The sequence below is a fragment of the Aspergillus welwitschiae genome (genome assembly GCF_003344945.1).
Source record: "Aspergillus welwitschiae strain CBS 139.54b unplaced genomic scaffold BDQ94scaffold_21, whole genome shotgun sequence".
In the NCBI taxonomy this organism is placed as follows: domain Eukaryota; kingdom Fungi; phylum Ascomycota; class Eurotiomycetes; order Eurotiales; family Aspergillaceae; genus Aspergillus; species Aspergillus welwitschiae.
Genome location: NW_020798715.1, coordinates 383,053 through 398,962, shown reverse-complemented (window position 1 = coordinate 398,962; position 15,910 = coordinate 383,053). Strand labels below are relative to the sequence as shown.

The window sequence follows — 15,910 nt, the reverse complement described above, 5'->3', positions numbered from 1 at the left end:
CCAGAACACGAAGGAAGGCGCAAAGAAATTTCGAGGAATGCTGGTTTGCCCCAGTTGCGAACCGCAAGGGAGGGCGAAAGAACCAGCCCAACCCTTGCGGCATCCACTAATGAGATGGCAACTGGGGAGGAGGGAGGGGGCGCTTTCGGCCCGCCCGTACGCAGTTACTGCTGATGTGACCAGTCAGTGGCCACGCCTGACGAAATGGCAAAGAGAGTGTGTGGCATTAATGTAGCCCAAGTGGTCGAATTTTGGCCAGTTCCGAGGGTCCTCACGCCTTTGTGGATTGGTGGTACAAAACCACCCCACCCCCCCATACACACACGCACACGCACAACTAATCAATCAGCCAATCCCGGCAGAGGTTGATGAGCAACGTGTTTCCTATTTGAGGTTGGCGCCTGTAAACGCTATGCTCACGAGGTGCAATGGCTTCCTTTATCTGGTCCAGAAGCTTGTTAGCGGCTGTGGAGCATGGCCCTCGGGGCGTCTTTTCCAGGCCTTGGCGCGATAGGGGCCATATCGTTTCAAAGTCCTTCTCCTTCTCTTTACTCCCTTTGGTCAAGTGCATTTTTTATGACCTGCAGGTACTGTTCATACAAAGTAGAAGTTTGAGTAGGTAGTATACCTTAGTATATTGCGTACCTGTTACCCAGCGTTTTAAGGTGTCATTCTGGGTGGCGGATGGATCATGATGTTGAGTTCTAGAATGACATGGACCTTTTATCTCACCAGTGTATTCTGATCGGATGTTGTTGTACTACCACGTAGTCCTTGTCAAAGAAAGGTTTATACGTCAGCACTAGGAAGAAGCCATACAGAAGGTTCCATGGAGTGACACGGCAGGCGAAGACTCGAGCAGGCGTACAAGATCTACGCCTCCCTTGATATCGCCATCAGCAACAGCATTCTAGCTTACAAATGTATCAGTGGGAAGGGGAGGGATATTCTGAATTACCATCCATCAATTCAACAAGCCACACCCAAATAACGTCATGTACCTGCTGTGTGATGCCCGTTTGCAGATCGTTCCAGCACCCAGTGAGTAAGTGGCTTGAAGGGTCGAGTGACATTTGAATACGACACAGACTTATGGTCCCGGTAACCTTACTGCCTACATGCTTGAAGCTTCTGAGTAAGGCCACCTCAAGGACGGTCACGCCTGAGTCATATTGACTAATTGGCTCTGCTTATCAACTTCCATTACATCTTCCATGGGCTGTTTTGTGCCACCTGATTGATTGTTGTCGAACGGGTGCCGGGGTCGTCGCATCAACTGACCAGCAAAGCAGATCATCATGAGATTCTAGATTGATCATGGAAGCTTTCGAGGAAATCTTTTTTTTTTCCCTCCCACAACGCCACTCTATTAATGTAACACAACTACTTTGCACATCTCCTAGGGACTACACTATCTATGGCCACTGAAAATGGAAAAGCGCTCCGATATGCTCCGGACTGATAAAGAAAGTCCTCAGCGAAACGGATCGGGTGAGGGTGGCAAAGCAGCCCGGTGGCTTATCAGTTGGCTGTGAAAAACTATTTCGGAGTGCTGAACCTAATCTTCAGACTAGTGAAGGTCGCTGCTCCTCTAGGAACGAGAGTCATCGGAGTCTTATCAAACTTCGGCGCCATAAATATATCAAAATCGAGCCTGTCTCCCCACATATGATTGATTTTATAACTATCTAGACTACTTACTATGATGAGAGTGATAGATTAGGACCACAGTACTAACATTAGTTCATGGAAATGAATTACCTAATCTCCGTGGCTGTTCATGCCGACGATTAGCGACGGTACCCGCCCTGACACTAACCTCGTTTGCTCCATGATTTATTCATTAGTAGGAGGGGGCAAATATTGGGTCCAGCCAACAAGGTTGTCGGCACCGCCCGCACACCGAAACCCCAAAGGTAGAACGGACTGATAGGGAAAGTTAGGTATCAATTGCATCGGAGGTAACACCAAATATCTAATTGCTATGACTAACTCTGGCTATAGTCATTCTTGCCAATGGTGGACACCAACTAAGAAAGTCAATGGGTAGTGAAGCTATTCGAGTCGATATTGGATTCGTTCGCCTCACTTCTCGTCTCATAGCTTCCTGCATGCATAAGTAGGATGCGAACAAGAGCCACTTGCAGAAGCACTTCTTGGAGCTAGACAGGTAGCAGCAGCTGCTGCTGCTGCTAGCTACAGAGCTCTCCATCTCTCCAGCAAACTAACAAGTGAACAACCATTCAGAAATCTCTACGTACCTACAGCTCCAATTGACCCCATCGTATCGTGGGCGCTGCCAAGGACTGGTCACCACGTGTACGACCTCAATTGCTAAACGCGCGAGACCGCCACGAAGCCACGTTTTTGGCCAGCTGTCATGGAAGGGATTTTTTTTCTTTTCTCGTACAGCTGTTTCTGCCTGGCAGATTTTGACCTACTAATTGCTAGCAGCTTACATCGATGGCAAAGTTGGCGCTGTAAGTATGCACTGCGCCGATTGGAGATAGACAATTCTACGGGGTTTCGGAGTCAACCGAAGGAACAACAAAAATCACCGTCAGTCACCCCAATGATCGGCGGCAGTCAAGTCATTTAGCTACAGTATGAATCCTTGGAATGAAAGGACCCTCATATCTCCATCTTTACGCCATCATAAACTTCTACTACTACGGACTTGGACACTACGAAAAGGAACGACCTCCAAGCCAAGATCCACAATTTCTCCGTGGTCGGCAATACACTATGCCGCCGCACTAGCCAAGAACCAAGTATGACGCGATCAGACACCGCATGGGAAGAGATCTCTGCAGAAAGCGAAACCCGAACCCTTACGGGAAAAGGAAGATAGAAGTGGTACTTGGTCGGTGCTCATGAGTGAGGCAAGGCACTTGGATCATCATAGCAAGTGGATGATATAAGGAAGATCCTGACCAGGGCAGCCCAACGCGACAGAAGACAAGTAAATGCCTGAAGAATATGACGAAGTGGCATGATGCCTGGTCTTTTGCTTCTCTCGTTAATCTGAAACAGGCGAGTGGGAACTGGGAACTGGGAACTGGGATTCCGATTCGATTTTCGGGCCCGAAATGCTGCCTTCCCCCCCTCTTCTCTCCATTCCCACTTTGGTCTAGGCCTGCTGCAGTGGAGAACAACGAGAGATTGTCTTGTCTGATGATCCGTTGTCGGTCATCATATGTTTGGTTTGGTTGGCCCGGCAGTCAATCAGATGCTCGGGATAGTTTACTGAGTCAACTGTCACTTTTCTATGTTGGAGCTTGTTATTTTCCATCATTCAATCAGAGCTGAGAAGAGCTATTCCCCCGTCCCTATTATAGATAATATACCCTTTTACTATAGTGAATCGTCTATGTATACAAAATGCTATTATGATCATCCCATCATGAAGTACTATCCTTCTACTACGTAGTTATCACCTCAACAGCGACCGGCTACACTATATCCCTGCACCACTTCTGCAACATGACAGCATATCAAACCACCACCACCACCATAGCTAGTAACAGTAACTACCCCATACCGAAGTATCGATTTGCCATCGCCGATCCCCCATCATTCTACCAACATATATCCCGGTCTATATTCCGTGTATTAATGAGGATGGGGAGGAAATTATGCACTTCTCCCAAGAAGGCAAACCCTATCACCGACAGAGTTACGAGGGACACCTCTCCTCTCTTCCTCTTGCAAAGATGATTCGTTGCACCTCCAGGCTTCAATGTGAAGCACGGAGGACTTAGCCAAGCAGCCAAGCAAGTTGCCAAGCCAAGAAGAGGAAAACACCTCCCACACCATCATGTCCCCTTATACGCTCTGATTGATTCCGCAGGAAAAGAAAGCAGGATGGGAATTTACTTCAACTTCATCATCATTATCCCGCGTCAATAGCATAATCAGCACTGTATTGCAGGCACGCAGGCAGGCACTTTCGGGACGGGGATGGGGATGTCGTGTTACGTTGATTTCATCCCTATATAGACACATACATACATAGTGAAGAGGTAATAATAGTCCTAAGATATACATACTACCTATATCATCAAATCCAAAAACCACAGATAGTATTAATTCAACATGCGAGTAGACCTCACAAACAAAAACCCAACTCAAGCCCAAGCCAAGACAATCACCACCACCACCCACCCCCTCCTCCTCCTCCTCCATCCATCTCAACCTATAATATCACCCCATCCGCCACTACAAACTAGTACTACCACCGAGCGCACAGATCCCCTTCGATCATCATCCCTCATCCCAGACACGGCACAGCTCAGCTTACCATCTTCCAATGAGGATCGTACGTTGATACTTTACTTCAATTTGATTGCTTGCTTGTTGCTTGCTTTGCTCGATAGATAGTCATGTCATGGTCTACGTGTAAGAGCTCATACAAGGAGGGGGGGAAGTGGCATGGGGGTTATGGAGGTCATGTCATGTCATGTCATCATGTCATAGCGGGAAGGAATATCGTCTTTCTTGGCCTGCAGGGTTAAGGATAGGCAGGACTCCGTAGATAGGGCTGGCTGGCTGGCTGGCTGGTTGGTTGGCTTTCACTGCTGTGCCGTGTTTGGTCTTGGCGATGGATGTAGTAAGAGTTCGTAGTTATAGTATCTGACAGATGTTGTTGGATTTCTGGGGAGGTAGTAGTTGGTTGGTCGATGGTGGTTTACTTGGGTTTAGGGAGGAAGGTCTACTGCTGTCAACATTGATAAGTAGATAGCATGCATACAATGTTGGCTGCTCTATGGGATGGAGAGTTAGGAATCTTATGTTGTGGTTCAAGTGATGGTAGGTGATTGGTATAGAACTGTATATTAGAAGATCTATCTAATGGGGTTTAAAGTAGTACTACTATGCAGCAGTAGTAAAAGTAGGTATCCTCGAATGGAAAAGAAAGAAAGAAAGAAACACCCCTAACACGCCCATGTTCACACGCCTGACACCCAAAAGACGATACTACTCTACGGAAATCGAGCCCCGTCTTCGATATACAACTCCCACGGCCGTGCTGAATGCATATGCTCCCTGTCTCCTCTCCGGTATATCTGCTTTCCCCTGTCACCTGCCACTTTGCTTCATCGTATATATAGCACAGCTTGCTGTAGACTCTGGAACGCAAAAGTCATCGAGGCCGACACAGGGCTTGATTTACTGCTCAACCCCCCTCCCCCTTTGTAGTCCCTCGACCAACAGGGGTCGAGCAGACGTCTCGTCACACCCTTCGAGCACGGAAAGAAAGAAAAAAGAAAAGGACGAAAGAACCAGGCGAATCTGGTGAATCAACTGTTTTTGGAACTGACAACGGCAGAGAGCATAATAGGAACAAGTACAAATCCAACAAAACACACGGCTACATCCGAATGATTCCTTGCAAATGCGCGTGAAAAGCGACACATAATGGAAATGAGGAAAGGAAAAAGAAGAAGAAAAAAATTTAAACAGAAACAGCCGCAGGCCGCTATCGCATGAACTCCTTGACCGAGGACTCAATTGGTCCTGCACACGCATTCCACGGGGCCGCATATTCAAACATTTAAATGCTAAAAATGCTTTGTAAATCAGTGTCTGCCCGGACGACACGCGAGGACTTCCACCAAATGCCAAACGCCCTTCTGCCACATCATTAAAATTACCATCGAAAGACCAGCCACGAGAGACCCGACGTGATAGAGTGGTAGATGTCAAGAGACGGGTCGAAGAGGGAAAGGTAAGAGGTTCGGGGCACTGATCATGTACTCTGACAAACACAAGACGGAACTCTAGTATTAAATGGCTCGTGCCGGGAATGCGGGACGAAGGAAATAAGAGGAAGAGAGGAAGAAAAGAAATGCAATGACACAAGCAGGACTGATCAGGTTCGCCGTTCCGAGCCGTAGCACCATAAAGAGAGCGTTGAGATGACGAGGGTGATGATGAGAAAGACGTGGGAGGGTCGTTTCTAAATCGAAGGCCGACGCATTTCGAGCTGATGTTGCCTTGGCAGATTAGAGAGAGAGAGAGAAAGAGCGAGAGCAGGCGGGTTGGAGCCAGGTGCTCTTGATCCGAGACCCATGGATGACACAAATAAGGAAAAGAACAATATATCCACGCTCCCCAAAGCCAACATCATGTTCACCTGCACTAGCAGCAGCAACAGCAGCTGCGTCGGCAAGAACACGTACAACGGGATGGGGAGTTCCCGGGCTATAACACAGTATAATCGCATGCTGCCTTTCAAACCTCCCAAGTATGTTGAAGACAAGAAATAACGAAAGAAAGTCGAGAAGCCAACATGACCAGGTGATTCATAGAGAATTCGGTAGAATTCCACGCTCATCCTCGCATCAACCTGGATATCCCACTATAAGTATGGAAAAGGCGTAGAAACTTGCGGTATGGCACATGGATCACCTACCGCAGCAAAGCGCCTTCATCAGCTTCTGGACGAACGTGGGCTGCGGCTCATTGTTTCCTTGAGCGCCCTGGCCTTGTTGGCTGTTCTTCGTCGGGTTCGCAGGGCTGTCCAGGCGTCCCGGAATGTTGGCATTGGAGTTCTGAAACTGTGCTTGAGTCGATGCTGTCGGCGTGGCATCCAGGCCCCCGCTCTGACGCTTCGGCGGCATCCCGCCTGAGACGCTTGGCCGGTCGCGTGTCTTGCCAGCTCCGGGCTTGGCCGGGGACGGGGGCGGGGGCTGAGCGGCGTTTAAACGGTCTGCAGTCACTCCAGGCCGACTGCCGCGAAGCTGCTGTGCGTGTAGCTCGCGAGCAGAGGTGTTGGGAAGGGCGTTGTTGTGGAGGTGCTGTTGAGACGAGTAGGACTTGTACTCCCATCCTCTTCCATTGTTGAGCTTCATCCAGTCATATTCGCCATCTTCGACTTCTCCGGCATTCTTGAGAGCCTGTGTCAAGAGGTCCCGGAGGTAATCATAGTCGGGGGTATCCTCGAAGCCGAGGTTGCGCACATAAGTTAGGTACTTTGTGAATTCTTCTAAGCCATCTGATTAGTGATTTTTGGTTACTCGAAAAAAAGGGAAAGAGACGCAATCACCTGGGAATCCATCGCAAAGATCCTTGATTGCGGTGGTCTGCTTCTTCTCGCCAATCTTCTCATACTTCTGCTTGTTGGTGGCGGCCTTGAGACCCTGCCAGGGGAGGCCACCTCTGAGGAAGTACAGGAAGACGTGGCCCAAAGCTTCGAGGTCATCACGTCGCGATTGTTCACGTCCCAAGTGGGTGTTAATGCTCATGTAACGGGCTGTGCCGGACAGCGACTTCCGTTCGCGATAGGGAATATGCTGCTTCGTCTTGGGATCTCTATACTGCTTGGCCATACCGAAATCGACCACGTGGATCACATTAGCAGCCTTGGTGTTCGGACGACCAATGAGGAAGTTATCGGGCTTGATATCACGGTAGATTAGGTTCTTCTCGTGGATGGTTTGAACTCGCGAAAGCTTTTGAAGCATGTTAGTATGAACACCCATACAGTATGATTGTTCGGGGTACGCACCATCTGCTTAGCGACCATGACAACAGTCTTGATCGAGAAGCGTCGGTTGCAATGATCGAAGAGGTCTTCCAAGCTGGGACCGAGCAGGTCGATAACCAGGATGTTGTGAAGACCCTCTTGCCCGAAGTAGTAGACATTGGGGATGCCAGCTGCAACCAGTCAGAACCGGGAAACCTTACGAACACAATTGCAACCAGGGTATACTCACGGCATCCGACCAGGATCTTATATGTCCGATATTCATCACGAAGCTGTGGTGCATCACTCTTGCGAGGTTCCTAGTACCATTAGTATGGCGAAACGTAGACGCGTGCCGTCAAGAATATCACATACGAATTTGATTGCCACCTGCTGATTGTTCAACAAATTCGTACCCTCGAAGATCACACCAAACGATCCTTCACCGATCTTCTTCCCTACTCGGTAGTGAACACCGACGACGTTGGACGAGGAGGATGCCATGACTGCGGTAGTTGGAGGGGAGGAGGGACGTTGAGAGACCGCGGACAGGGGCTGAGAGAAGGGGAAGGTAGGCTTAGAGCACTCGATCAACGGCGGTTACACGTGAGACTAGCCTGACAGATGGGTCAGAATAATCGACAAGAGAAAATGAATGTCGAAAGAAATGAGGTCTAGTAGCGGGCCCTGGGGCGAGAGGCTGAGAGAGGGGGGGAAAGGCGACCGGAGTCTTACAGGAAGCCCGATGGTACCAATGCGAACCATTCATGAAAAAGAACCCCAGAGTACAGCAATCACGGAACCCGGACGGACGACAAATCGGAGACCGCAGACGGCGAGATAGATAGTCGCTCGAACAATCGCACCGGTGAATTTGGACGAGGAGGGAATAGGGTGCACCCTTGGGACGGCGTTGGCAAGAAGGGTGACGGGAGAGGGAAGAACAAGGTATTCCGGGGAACCGACAGCTTTGAGGGCTGCAGGCTGACAGTTAAGGGTGCGCTCGTCGGAAAGGGGACGAGGAATAAAATGTTTCGATTTTGGGAAAAAAGGAATTAATCGAGAAGGGGTAAGGAGGGAGGGAGGGAAAAAAAAAATAAGGAAAGAAAATTCCCCTACTACCGACCAACCGCGTGGCAGTACGGCAAAAACGCACTGGGCAGGCAGTGGTAGATGTAGAATTGGAGGGCGCCGTCGAAGGGGAGGGAGGAAGAGAGGGAAGGAAGAAGGGAAAGAAGAGTGATAGGAGAAATGGAGACGGGAGGAAGAGTAGGTAGAGAGGACCTAGGTGAGCAGTGAACACGCCGATGGCATGAACTACAACTGCTACGACCTGCCAATGGGGGAGGGAGGAGGGAAAGGGAAAGGGAAAAAAGGGAAAGAAATGAGGCGGAGAATAGCAGGAGGAGCAAGAGAAAGAGGAAGAGGAAGAGGAGAGAGACGGAGGAGAGGGTGAGAGAGAGAGAGAGCGCGACAAGAGAGGCGATGGTTGGATGAGAGAGGTTTGGTCTGGTCCGGTCTGGTTCCTTTGCTGGGTTTTGGTCAGGTCATGACGGAACAGCCGTATCGGCTACTAGTTCAAGTAAGTAAAGTAAGTAAAATCAAGTAACTTACTTACCTGTCGAACGACTCAAGAAAGTCGAAACCCGATGACGCCCGCCCTTCGAAATGGGGCGCTTCCGCCCGGTTTTTCTCGTGGTAACGATGGTAACAACTGGGTAACTGGTATTAACTAGTGCAGGCGATTCGAGCCGGAAAGGCCCCATCGATAGGGGATGAAGGGCGGTAATCGGGAGTACGGGTATGGTACCTGATTACACTGAGACATCCGGAGGGCCCCATGCATTTCTTCATTCATTCATTCATCTGTCCTTCCAATCCCACATACCTCTCTCTCACTTTCTCACTCTCTCTCTCCCAATGAAGTACTACTATTACCACCACTTGCTGATCGGGTAAGGTTAGGTGTGTGAGACAAGATCTCCAATTTTCAGATTACCCCAGAGTGTCTCTCACGTCTACCAGACACTGGAAACGGTTGAACCCAAGGAAGTGAAGAAAACTCTGGATACAATATGAGAGCCAATGAAAGGATCCAGTTGCAGACTTCAATTGCGCTTATTCGCCTCCCAAATTCTATCCTGGACTCGGAATCGCCCTGACCCAGGGACCTTTACTAGCGGCGCCGCTAGCGCTCAGCCTGTTTGGGCGATGAACGGTTGAAAGCGGGCACTACTCCGGTTAGTAGACGCCAGCAGTGGATTCTGGCCCAGATGGAAAAAGCTATTATTATTATGATTATTTATTATTGCGGTGGTCTCGATGGTACGATTGTTACCTTTTCTCCTCTCCCCCGGTGCCACATGGGGCTGGCGCTGTCTAAGTGTGTCGTCAAAAGCTCCAGCACCAAAACAAGGAGGGAAAATAAAAAGAAACATGGAACCCCCGGGGGTTCACTCGCGGTGGGCAAAAGGGATCCATTTCATTTAATGCTTTCTTATTTTTTATTTTTCTTTTTATATAGATACTATTAAGAATAACTATATAGTCACCACAATTGACGTTGAGGGCTAGTTTTCTATTGACTATTTATTATGCCGGAATCACTCCGGTTGACTACTATACTTTCATAACTCGCACTTGTTACCCCCTGTGCCTAGGTTGTTGTTGCTCCCTTGACCGAGGAATGAACGATATACAGTATGGAAATGGACCATCAAAGTCTAGCCGATTTGGGCATGGTAATGTAATTTCAGGTACATACGTGGCGTATCAGTCAATCTATTCCCTTCGGAACATAGCCTACTTGACTTGGGAGCAGAGGAGCTCATGAAAAGACAACACATGCCTAAGTAACTAATTAACTTACTACGTATCTACTGACTTACTTCATCTATGGACCGTATATCCGATCAGTAGTTCAATAAATCGAATCACATTGCGGAACACACCCTCCCTCAATCGGATTTCTACTCCGGAACAAGCAAGCAACAATTAACCCCAGGACCCCTAAACCCAGAATTGAGTACCTGCGCAGGAGGATGCGAGCTGGCCGCAAGCTGCGGGTAATGGCGCAGATAATAACTTCCTAGGTAAGTAAGATCGTATACTATCCAACCTAACTGACTTTGTTCTTGCTAGTTGAGAAAGTAAGTAACCTAACCGACACAGCGGTCCAATTCCCTTCTCCCCTTCTCTACCAATAATCGCCAGCGATCGTAGCTGTCAATCCAGCTAAAACAACGCCCCATATATATCATTTATATTTGACAGTGACAGTCTGTCAGCTCGCTCCTAGCGGCTAATCGCTCTTAATCTGCCTAGTGACTAGTGAGGTGCTGCGGACTGCTTCTAAAAAGCCTTGAGGGGGGTTTTGAAGGTACCTGCGCTGAGCTGGCACTGCCCCTGACCAGTCTGTAACCCAACCTGACGCTCAGGGCAACCAATCGAGCTACTTCAAATAGTAGTCGGACTACTACTAGTAAAGTGTTCGGTAGCTGCTAGTGGTAGATAGGTGTCGTATTGGGGAAAATTATGTATCATACCGTACTTACCTGGCCCCTACCAGCTAGTAGATACTTAATAGATACGGAGTCTCTGAGTGACCTGAGAATTAGGAGACTAGACTTAATACTCATCCACACTCCCCTCCCCACCCTTTCCAAACGAGGAGTAGGACGAGGATGACTTTGCTCCGCAGTGTCCTCATTATCAAGGTATCGACCTGATGATTTCATTGGTACAAGGTATCGGAGTGGGATTTGGGGGCTGTGATAGCACAAGGGTGCTTCCGAAGAGCCCAATTGGGTTGGCGGCTTCCACCACTTTTCAATAATATGGAGGATTCGAAGCGTTCTCGAAGAAGTAACCGGCCGTCATGATCGGATTTCCCATGGAGGGCTGACTTCCCATGAAAAGTCGCTACTAAGTAAGTACTGCGCCGCACAGCCGGGCATCCTGCAACTCCGTAGCACATCCACCAGTGGCTCGTCCATTTCAGATGCATCTGACACGTCCATGACCCACATCTCACTGGATGCCTGTGCTTGGTTTGTTCTGATCGATTGAACTTGTGGTGATGCCTGCCCGTTTGAAACGCATTCAATGCAGCCTTGAAACGGTTTCTCCTCCCCCAACTACATCAGACGTGGAATGCCTCGTTGGTAAAACTCTACGGCATACAGGCGCGTATGCCAGATAATGCAGGGGCATAGTCCGGCCTAAATCGCCCCCAAAATTCATACGTTCGAGTGGCCTGGTGTAGTGTAACGGGCTGCCCTTCCAGTACAATGGCTTAGCCACGCGATTGTCGAATACATATCATCACATCGCACAAAAAGTGTTGGTGTGACCATAGCAAGAGTCACTTATTCATACAGCAACAGTTCCGATATAAAGGCGGTCTCTCACAGTTCCTCTGCCGGAACATCTTCCGCTTCACTTCCGAGCTCCTCCGCCACCAGATTTCGGTCTCCTTCGTCGTCCTCTTCCATGTCGCCTTCATCGTCCTCATCATCATCATCCTCCTCGCTGCTAGAGCCGCTTCCGTCGCTGTCACTGTCACTCCCGGGATCATAATCTTCCTCGTCCTCATCCTCTTGATCTTCCAGCTCGCGTTGGGCTTTTTGAAGCTCACTTTCCTCCTCGACGGCTCCTTCCTCATTGGCTGCAGCTTCATCTTCTCCCTTGGCACCGTTGACGTTGTATCGCTTCGCACGCCGTGCTTCGGCAAGACTGGCATCCTGCAGGCCATGCTTTTTAATGTAACCATCAATTCCGGAAAAGTCAGCCTGGTCGATCATGGAAAACTCGAATTCCTGCGTCTCTTCGCTTGACGTAGGACGAGCTACAACATTGAGATTAAAGGTCCGCTGCAGGACAGATGTGTATGAGATTGAGTCGACGTTTTCAAAGGCAAAGAAAACCAGTGGTTTCTTGAACCCGAATAGTATTCCCGTAGAGAGGAGGAAGAGATAACCTGAGATAGAATAATTTTAGTTACGGGGACGTAGGGCAAGAGCACGGCGGGCATAACGATACCTTCTTTACTGCCGCGGAAGGCCTTGACATGAAAGGCCTTCTCCCCCTTGCGATGAGCCTCAGGCATAGCACTCACGAACTCTCGCTCATCCGGGCGCACAACCTTGGTCCGCGGGAGGCTGTCGTTCAATATCCGCTGGACAAGTTTATCTGCCGTTTCTTCGTTATCCGTTCCAAGCTGTTGTCCATTGCCTGAGAACGCTGCCTTGGGAAGCCCGTCGTTGACCGTCCATACGATGGCATCGGGAGCAGCTACACCTTCAGGCGGTGAGTTGATGCCGTCCGCATATTGAGGGATGATGCAAAAATTGAATTGTCGCTGGTTCTTCTCGGGAACGGGGAGGCACAAGACATGCTCTGTTCGGATCCAGCAACGTTGTCAGCCTTGACACCACCTCCGTCAACCATAGTTCTACACATACGTATGTTATCCAAAGGTACACCAAACTCCACCTCCTTCGATGTCTGGTTTCTCGCACGTAAAAATCCGGCAGTGACTTCTAGCGTAAGCTTCTTCCGCTGGGGAACAGCAAAGGAAACATCCTGCATGTAGAACTGGAGCGAAGTATCGGATTTCAAATCGCCGGAAGATTGGGCACTTGTAGCATTGCCATTCTGTAGTTTTCGTTTCTTCATGGCTGGGCCGTCGCTGACGACCTCGACAGGCCGAACGGGGGCGGTTGCAGTCCTGGCCAGCAGGCTGGAGGTATATTTCGCGATATCTTCGAAGAGAAGTCCATGTTGCGGGGTATGTGCTGTTTACAGGATAAGAGGGTCAGCCGGCAGACCTTGCACCTTCTATGGGGTTGTGGGGTGAATGTAGATTGTTGTCCTAAGCGACATAATACGCACCGATCGCATCGTAAACCCGTTTTTTGAGCGCTGGTTCGGCGGCAAAAGCGTCCTCAATGGCCGGGATGTTGGACGGCACTGATGAGTTGATCGTGGCAAAAGCCATGCTGTGGAAGGTGACAGCCCCAATGACGCTTATATATAGAATCTGCGTAAGTCAAAACAGTTGAGGCCGCCCTGAACAAAGGAAGTTGAATGGGGGAGCAAATGGGTAAACCGGGACGCGGATCGGATGGATGAAGAAGGTAAGTAAGTAGTTAGCAGGAACGCAGCTGCAGACCTCCCCTGGCGGCCCTGTCGACCCGTGGGCGCGCGCATCCATAATTTCAAGCGCATTTGGGGCAAAGTAGTCCGCAAAGATTGGGTCCGATCGCTCCCACGTCCAGTCTTCTTGCGACGGATGTAACGGTACTCAAATCGGCCTACAGTTTCGTGCTGCAGGGCAGCTGTCTATCCATATTCATCTTATACATTCGGATTCTATGCTACAGTAGTATAATTGTGTACACCCATTGGGAAAAAAAGAAAAGTTGAACAGAAACAGAAAAGACCCAGGCGCACTCTCCCACAAGTCGGAACACCAAACGAAATCCCAGCAGGCAATTAGGCTTTCTTGGTCGCTTTCTCCTTCATGAAGTTCTCAATGAATCCGACCGTCTTATCATCCAGGATGTAATTTCCATTGGCATCCTTCCTCGCGTTCTGGCGCTCCTGCTTCTTGGCTTGAATCATGGCCAAGAATTCACCTCTGGGTGTCAACAAAGACCGGCTTTGAAGATATTCCCGTCTGTAGTCTTCCATCTTCCTGGCCTCCACCCACTCCTCATCGTGTCTCGTTCTGTACTTCGAAAACTTGTTGCGAAGTTCGTCCAGGACGCTGGGAGGGAATGGGGCGTAGTGCAACGACGGCATCCAAGTGGGCGTTTCGACTTCCATACGGAGCGTATCCCAGGCCTCATCCTTCATTGCGGCGGGGTCACTTCGGGGCCAAGGAATCTCAATGTCTTCACCGGCGATGTATCTCGTGTGTCGGGGCGTTTCGGTACCGTACTCGCGTTCGAGGAAAGGCTCTCCACCGCGGACATGTTCGACCAATACATCTCGCGTGGCGCCGGTGACAGGATCATCAAGAGCGACGACCAGGCGAACATCGTCGATGGAAAGAGGCAGGCTCACGGACTGGAAGGGGCTCGAGTTGCCATACTGCTCATTCAGCCAGTCGGGGAAATGGACATCGGCCTGTTATTGGAAAGCCCAAGGATCAGCGAAAGGAACAGTGGTTACTTCAGATAGGTTTACATACCATGTTGAGATCCTTAACCACAACAGTCTCGGTTGTAGCATCCACCCTAGTAACCTCGTTGATCTTGCCCTTGTCTTTGCCCTTCATGATGCATACTCGGTCACCGGGGGCGATGTTGATGTACTTTCTCCGCAAGTGCTCCGGGACAGGCGGAGGGTTCATTGCCTGAGGGCTTAACGCACCGAAGAGCCGCCCTTCGAGACCGGCATCGCGCTGAGGAGCCAGAGGTCCACGGAGCCAGTCTTCACGGCGTCGCTGTCTCTCCGCGCGGAGGTTATCGAGCTCGATGCGGTTGTAGGCAAAGCGCTGCCTTAGACTGTCCTTCAAATCCTCGCGTTGAGCTGCTTTGGTGGCTCGAATTGCTTTCCGTTGGGCCTGATTCCGCGCCAGGGCGGTCCTTCGAATGACCTTCTGCATCTTGACTGTTGCCCAGCAATGGCCGATTGTTTCCGCGGAGTCACCAGGAAGCCTTGAGAGATGCTCGGGAGGGAAAATTGCGGCCCTGGTTTGTGCACGTGACCGGGACTATGGAGAGCCAATGGGGAAACAAAATCATGGGGTTCCGAAACAGTACTAAGTATGTACACTGGAATTTGTCTCGTCACAACATTTGCTGGTGGATATCTGCCTAGCAGTCTTTGAAAATGATATATCTTAAGCACTGAACGCTCGGGTACATTTTAGCAGGAATGCAGCAGCTACCTTCCAAGAAAACTGGGCTACGGCGGCAAAAGCAGCACGTGCAATCTAGTACTAGCTATGTACTCCCCAAGTCTATATCTTTATGGCCCGTCCGATCGAGACAGGATGCTCTTTAAGCTTCGAACAGAATGAGTTCGGTAATACGGAAGATATTGCAGCGTGAAGTTCACCATTATATACTCCAGGAGCAAAGAGGAATATTGTCCAGTACCGAGATGAAGCAGCATCATCAGTATCCCCCAAACCATACAGGCTAAAAGAGCTCTGATGGGGACTGAAAATCACAGGCTTCTCCTGCAGAGCACACATGTCTCGATGTCACGGGACTGTCCAATAAGCATAGGTGAGATGCAACAAATACTTAAGACCATCGCTCATGTTCGAGGTCTAGTTATACCATCTTTGTTTGGGAATGTGTGCAATATTGGGCGTTTCCTTCACAGCATTCAGTGTACGGTGCTATTGGTAAAAAGCCCGCTTTATATATCAAAAGACAGAAGAGCGTGGCATATTGCAAATAGACTATGCTACCTCCGAGAAACATA

At 49.6% G+C, this 15,910-nt stretch overlaps 4 protein-coding genes across 4 annotated transcripts; 1 reads left to right on the top strand and 3 right to left on the bottom strand.

The window, feature by feature from the left end:
- Positions 1 to 6,338: 6,338 nt before the first annotated feature.
- BDQ94DRAFT_53914 (casein kinase I) lies at positions 6,339 to 8,274 on the bottom strand. Its single transcript, XM_026776009.1, has 6 exons — positions 8,204 to 8,274; positions 7,844 to 8,085; positions 7,719 to 7,788; positions 7,511 to 7,659; positions 7,049 to 7,454; positions 6,339 to 6,988 (listed from the first exon to the last, which is right to left on the bottom strand). The coding sequence occupies exons 2-6, from the start codon at positions 7,970 to 7,972 to the stop codon at positions 6,408 to 6,410; spliced, it is 1,335 nt and encodes a 444-aa protein (XP_026625009.1). The 5' UTR covers positions 7,973 to 8,085; positions 8,204 to 8,274; the 3' UTR covers positions 6,339 to 6,407.
- A 1,046-nt stretch (positions 8,275 to 9,320) lies between these two features.
- On the top strand, positions 9,321 to 10,040 carry BDQ94DRAFT_146156 (uncharacterized protein). Its single transcript, XM_026766784.1, has one exon. The coding sequence runs from the start codon at positions 9,742 to 9,744 to the stop codon at positions 10,000 to 10,002; it is 261 nt and encodes an 86-aa protein (XP_026625008.1). The 5' UTR covers positions 9,321 to 9,741; the 3' UTR covers positions 10,003 to 10,040.
- Positions 10,041 to 11,155: 1,115 nt separating this feature from the next.
- Positions 11,156 to 13,590, bottom strand: rtt106 (putative negative regulator of DNA transposition (Rtt106)). The gene is made up of 4 exons (XM_026766783.1): positions 13,361 to 13,590; positions 12,931 to 13,263; positions 12,509 to 12,865; positions 11,156 to 12,446 (listed from the first exon to the last, which is right to left on the bottom strand). The coding sequence occupies exons 1-4, from the start codon at positions 13,464 to 13,466 to the stop codon at positions 11,875 to 11,877; spliced, it is 1,368 nt and encodes a 455-aa protein (XP_026625007.1). The 5' UTR covers positions 13,467 to 13,590; the 3' UTR covers positions 11,156 to 11,874.
- Positions 13,591 to 13,813: 223 nt separating this feature from the next.
- BDQ94DRAFT_146153 (mitochondrial 54S ribosomal protein uL24m) lies at positions 13,814 to 15,112 on the bottom strand. The gene is made up of 2 exons (XM_026766782.1): positions 14,664 to 15,112; positions 13,814 to 14,599 (listed from the first exon to the last, which is right to left on the bottom strand). Exons 1-2 carry the CDS (start codon positions 15,078 to 15,080, stop codon positions 13,964 to 13,966), a joined length of 1,053 nt encoding a protein of 350 aa, XP_026625006.1. The 5' UTR covers positions 15,081 to 15,112; the 3' UTR covers positions 13,814 to 13,963.
- Between the last annotated feature and the right edge of the window lie 798 nt (positions 15,113 to 15,910).

Coding starts and splice junctions, on each gene's coding strand:
- BDQ94DRAFT_53914 (XM_026776009.1), bottom strand. CDS start 7,972: ATGGCATCCTCCTCGTCCAACGTCGTCGGTGTTCACTACCGAGTAGGG. Junction 7,660..7,718: donor TAAGATCCTGGTCGGATGCC/GTGAGTATACCC, acceptor GACTGGTTGCAG/CTGGCATCCCCAATGTCTAC. Junction 7,455..7,510: donor TCATGGTCGCTAAGCAGATG/GTGCGTACCCCG, acceptor ATGCTTCAAAAG/CTTTCGCGAGTTCAAACCAT.
- BDQ94DRAFT_146156 (XM_026766784.1), top strand. CDS start 9,742: ATGGAAAAAGCTATTATTATTATGATTATTTATTATTGCGGTGGTCTC.
- rtt106 (XM_026766783.1), bottom strand. CDS start 13,466: ATGGCTTTTGCCACGATCAACTCATCAGTGCCGTCCAACATCCCGGCC. Junction 12,866..12,930: donor TGTACCTTTGGATAACATAC/GTATGTGTAGAA, acceptor GGATCCGAACAG/AGCATGTCTTGTGCCTCCCC. Junction 12,447..12,508: donor CTTCCGCGGCAGTAAAGAAG/GTATCGTTATGC, acceptor ATTCTATCTCAG/GTTATCTCTTCCTCCTCTCT.
- BDQ94DRAFT_146153 (XM_026766782.1), bottom strand. CDS start 15,080: ATGCAGAAGGTCATTCGAAGGACCGCCCTGGCGCGGAATCAGGCCCAA. Junction 14,600..14,663: donor TGGTTAAGGATCTCAACATG/GTATGTAAACCT, acceptor TTCCAATAACAG/GCCGATGTCCATTTCCCCGA.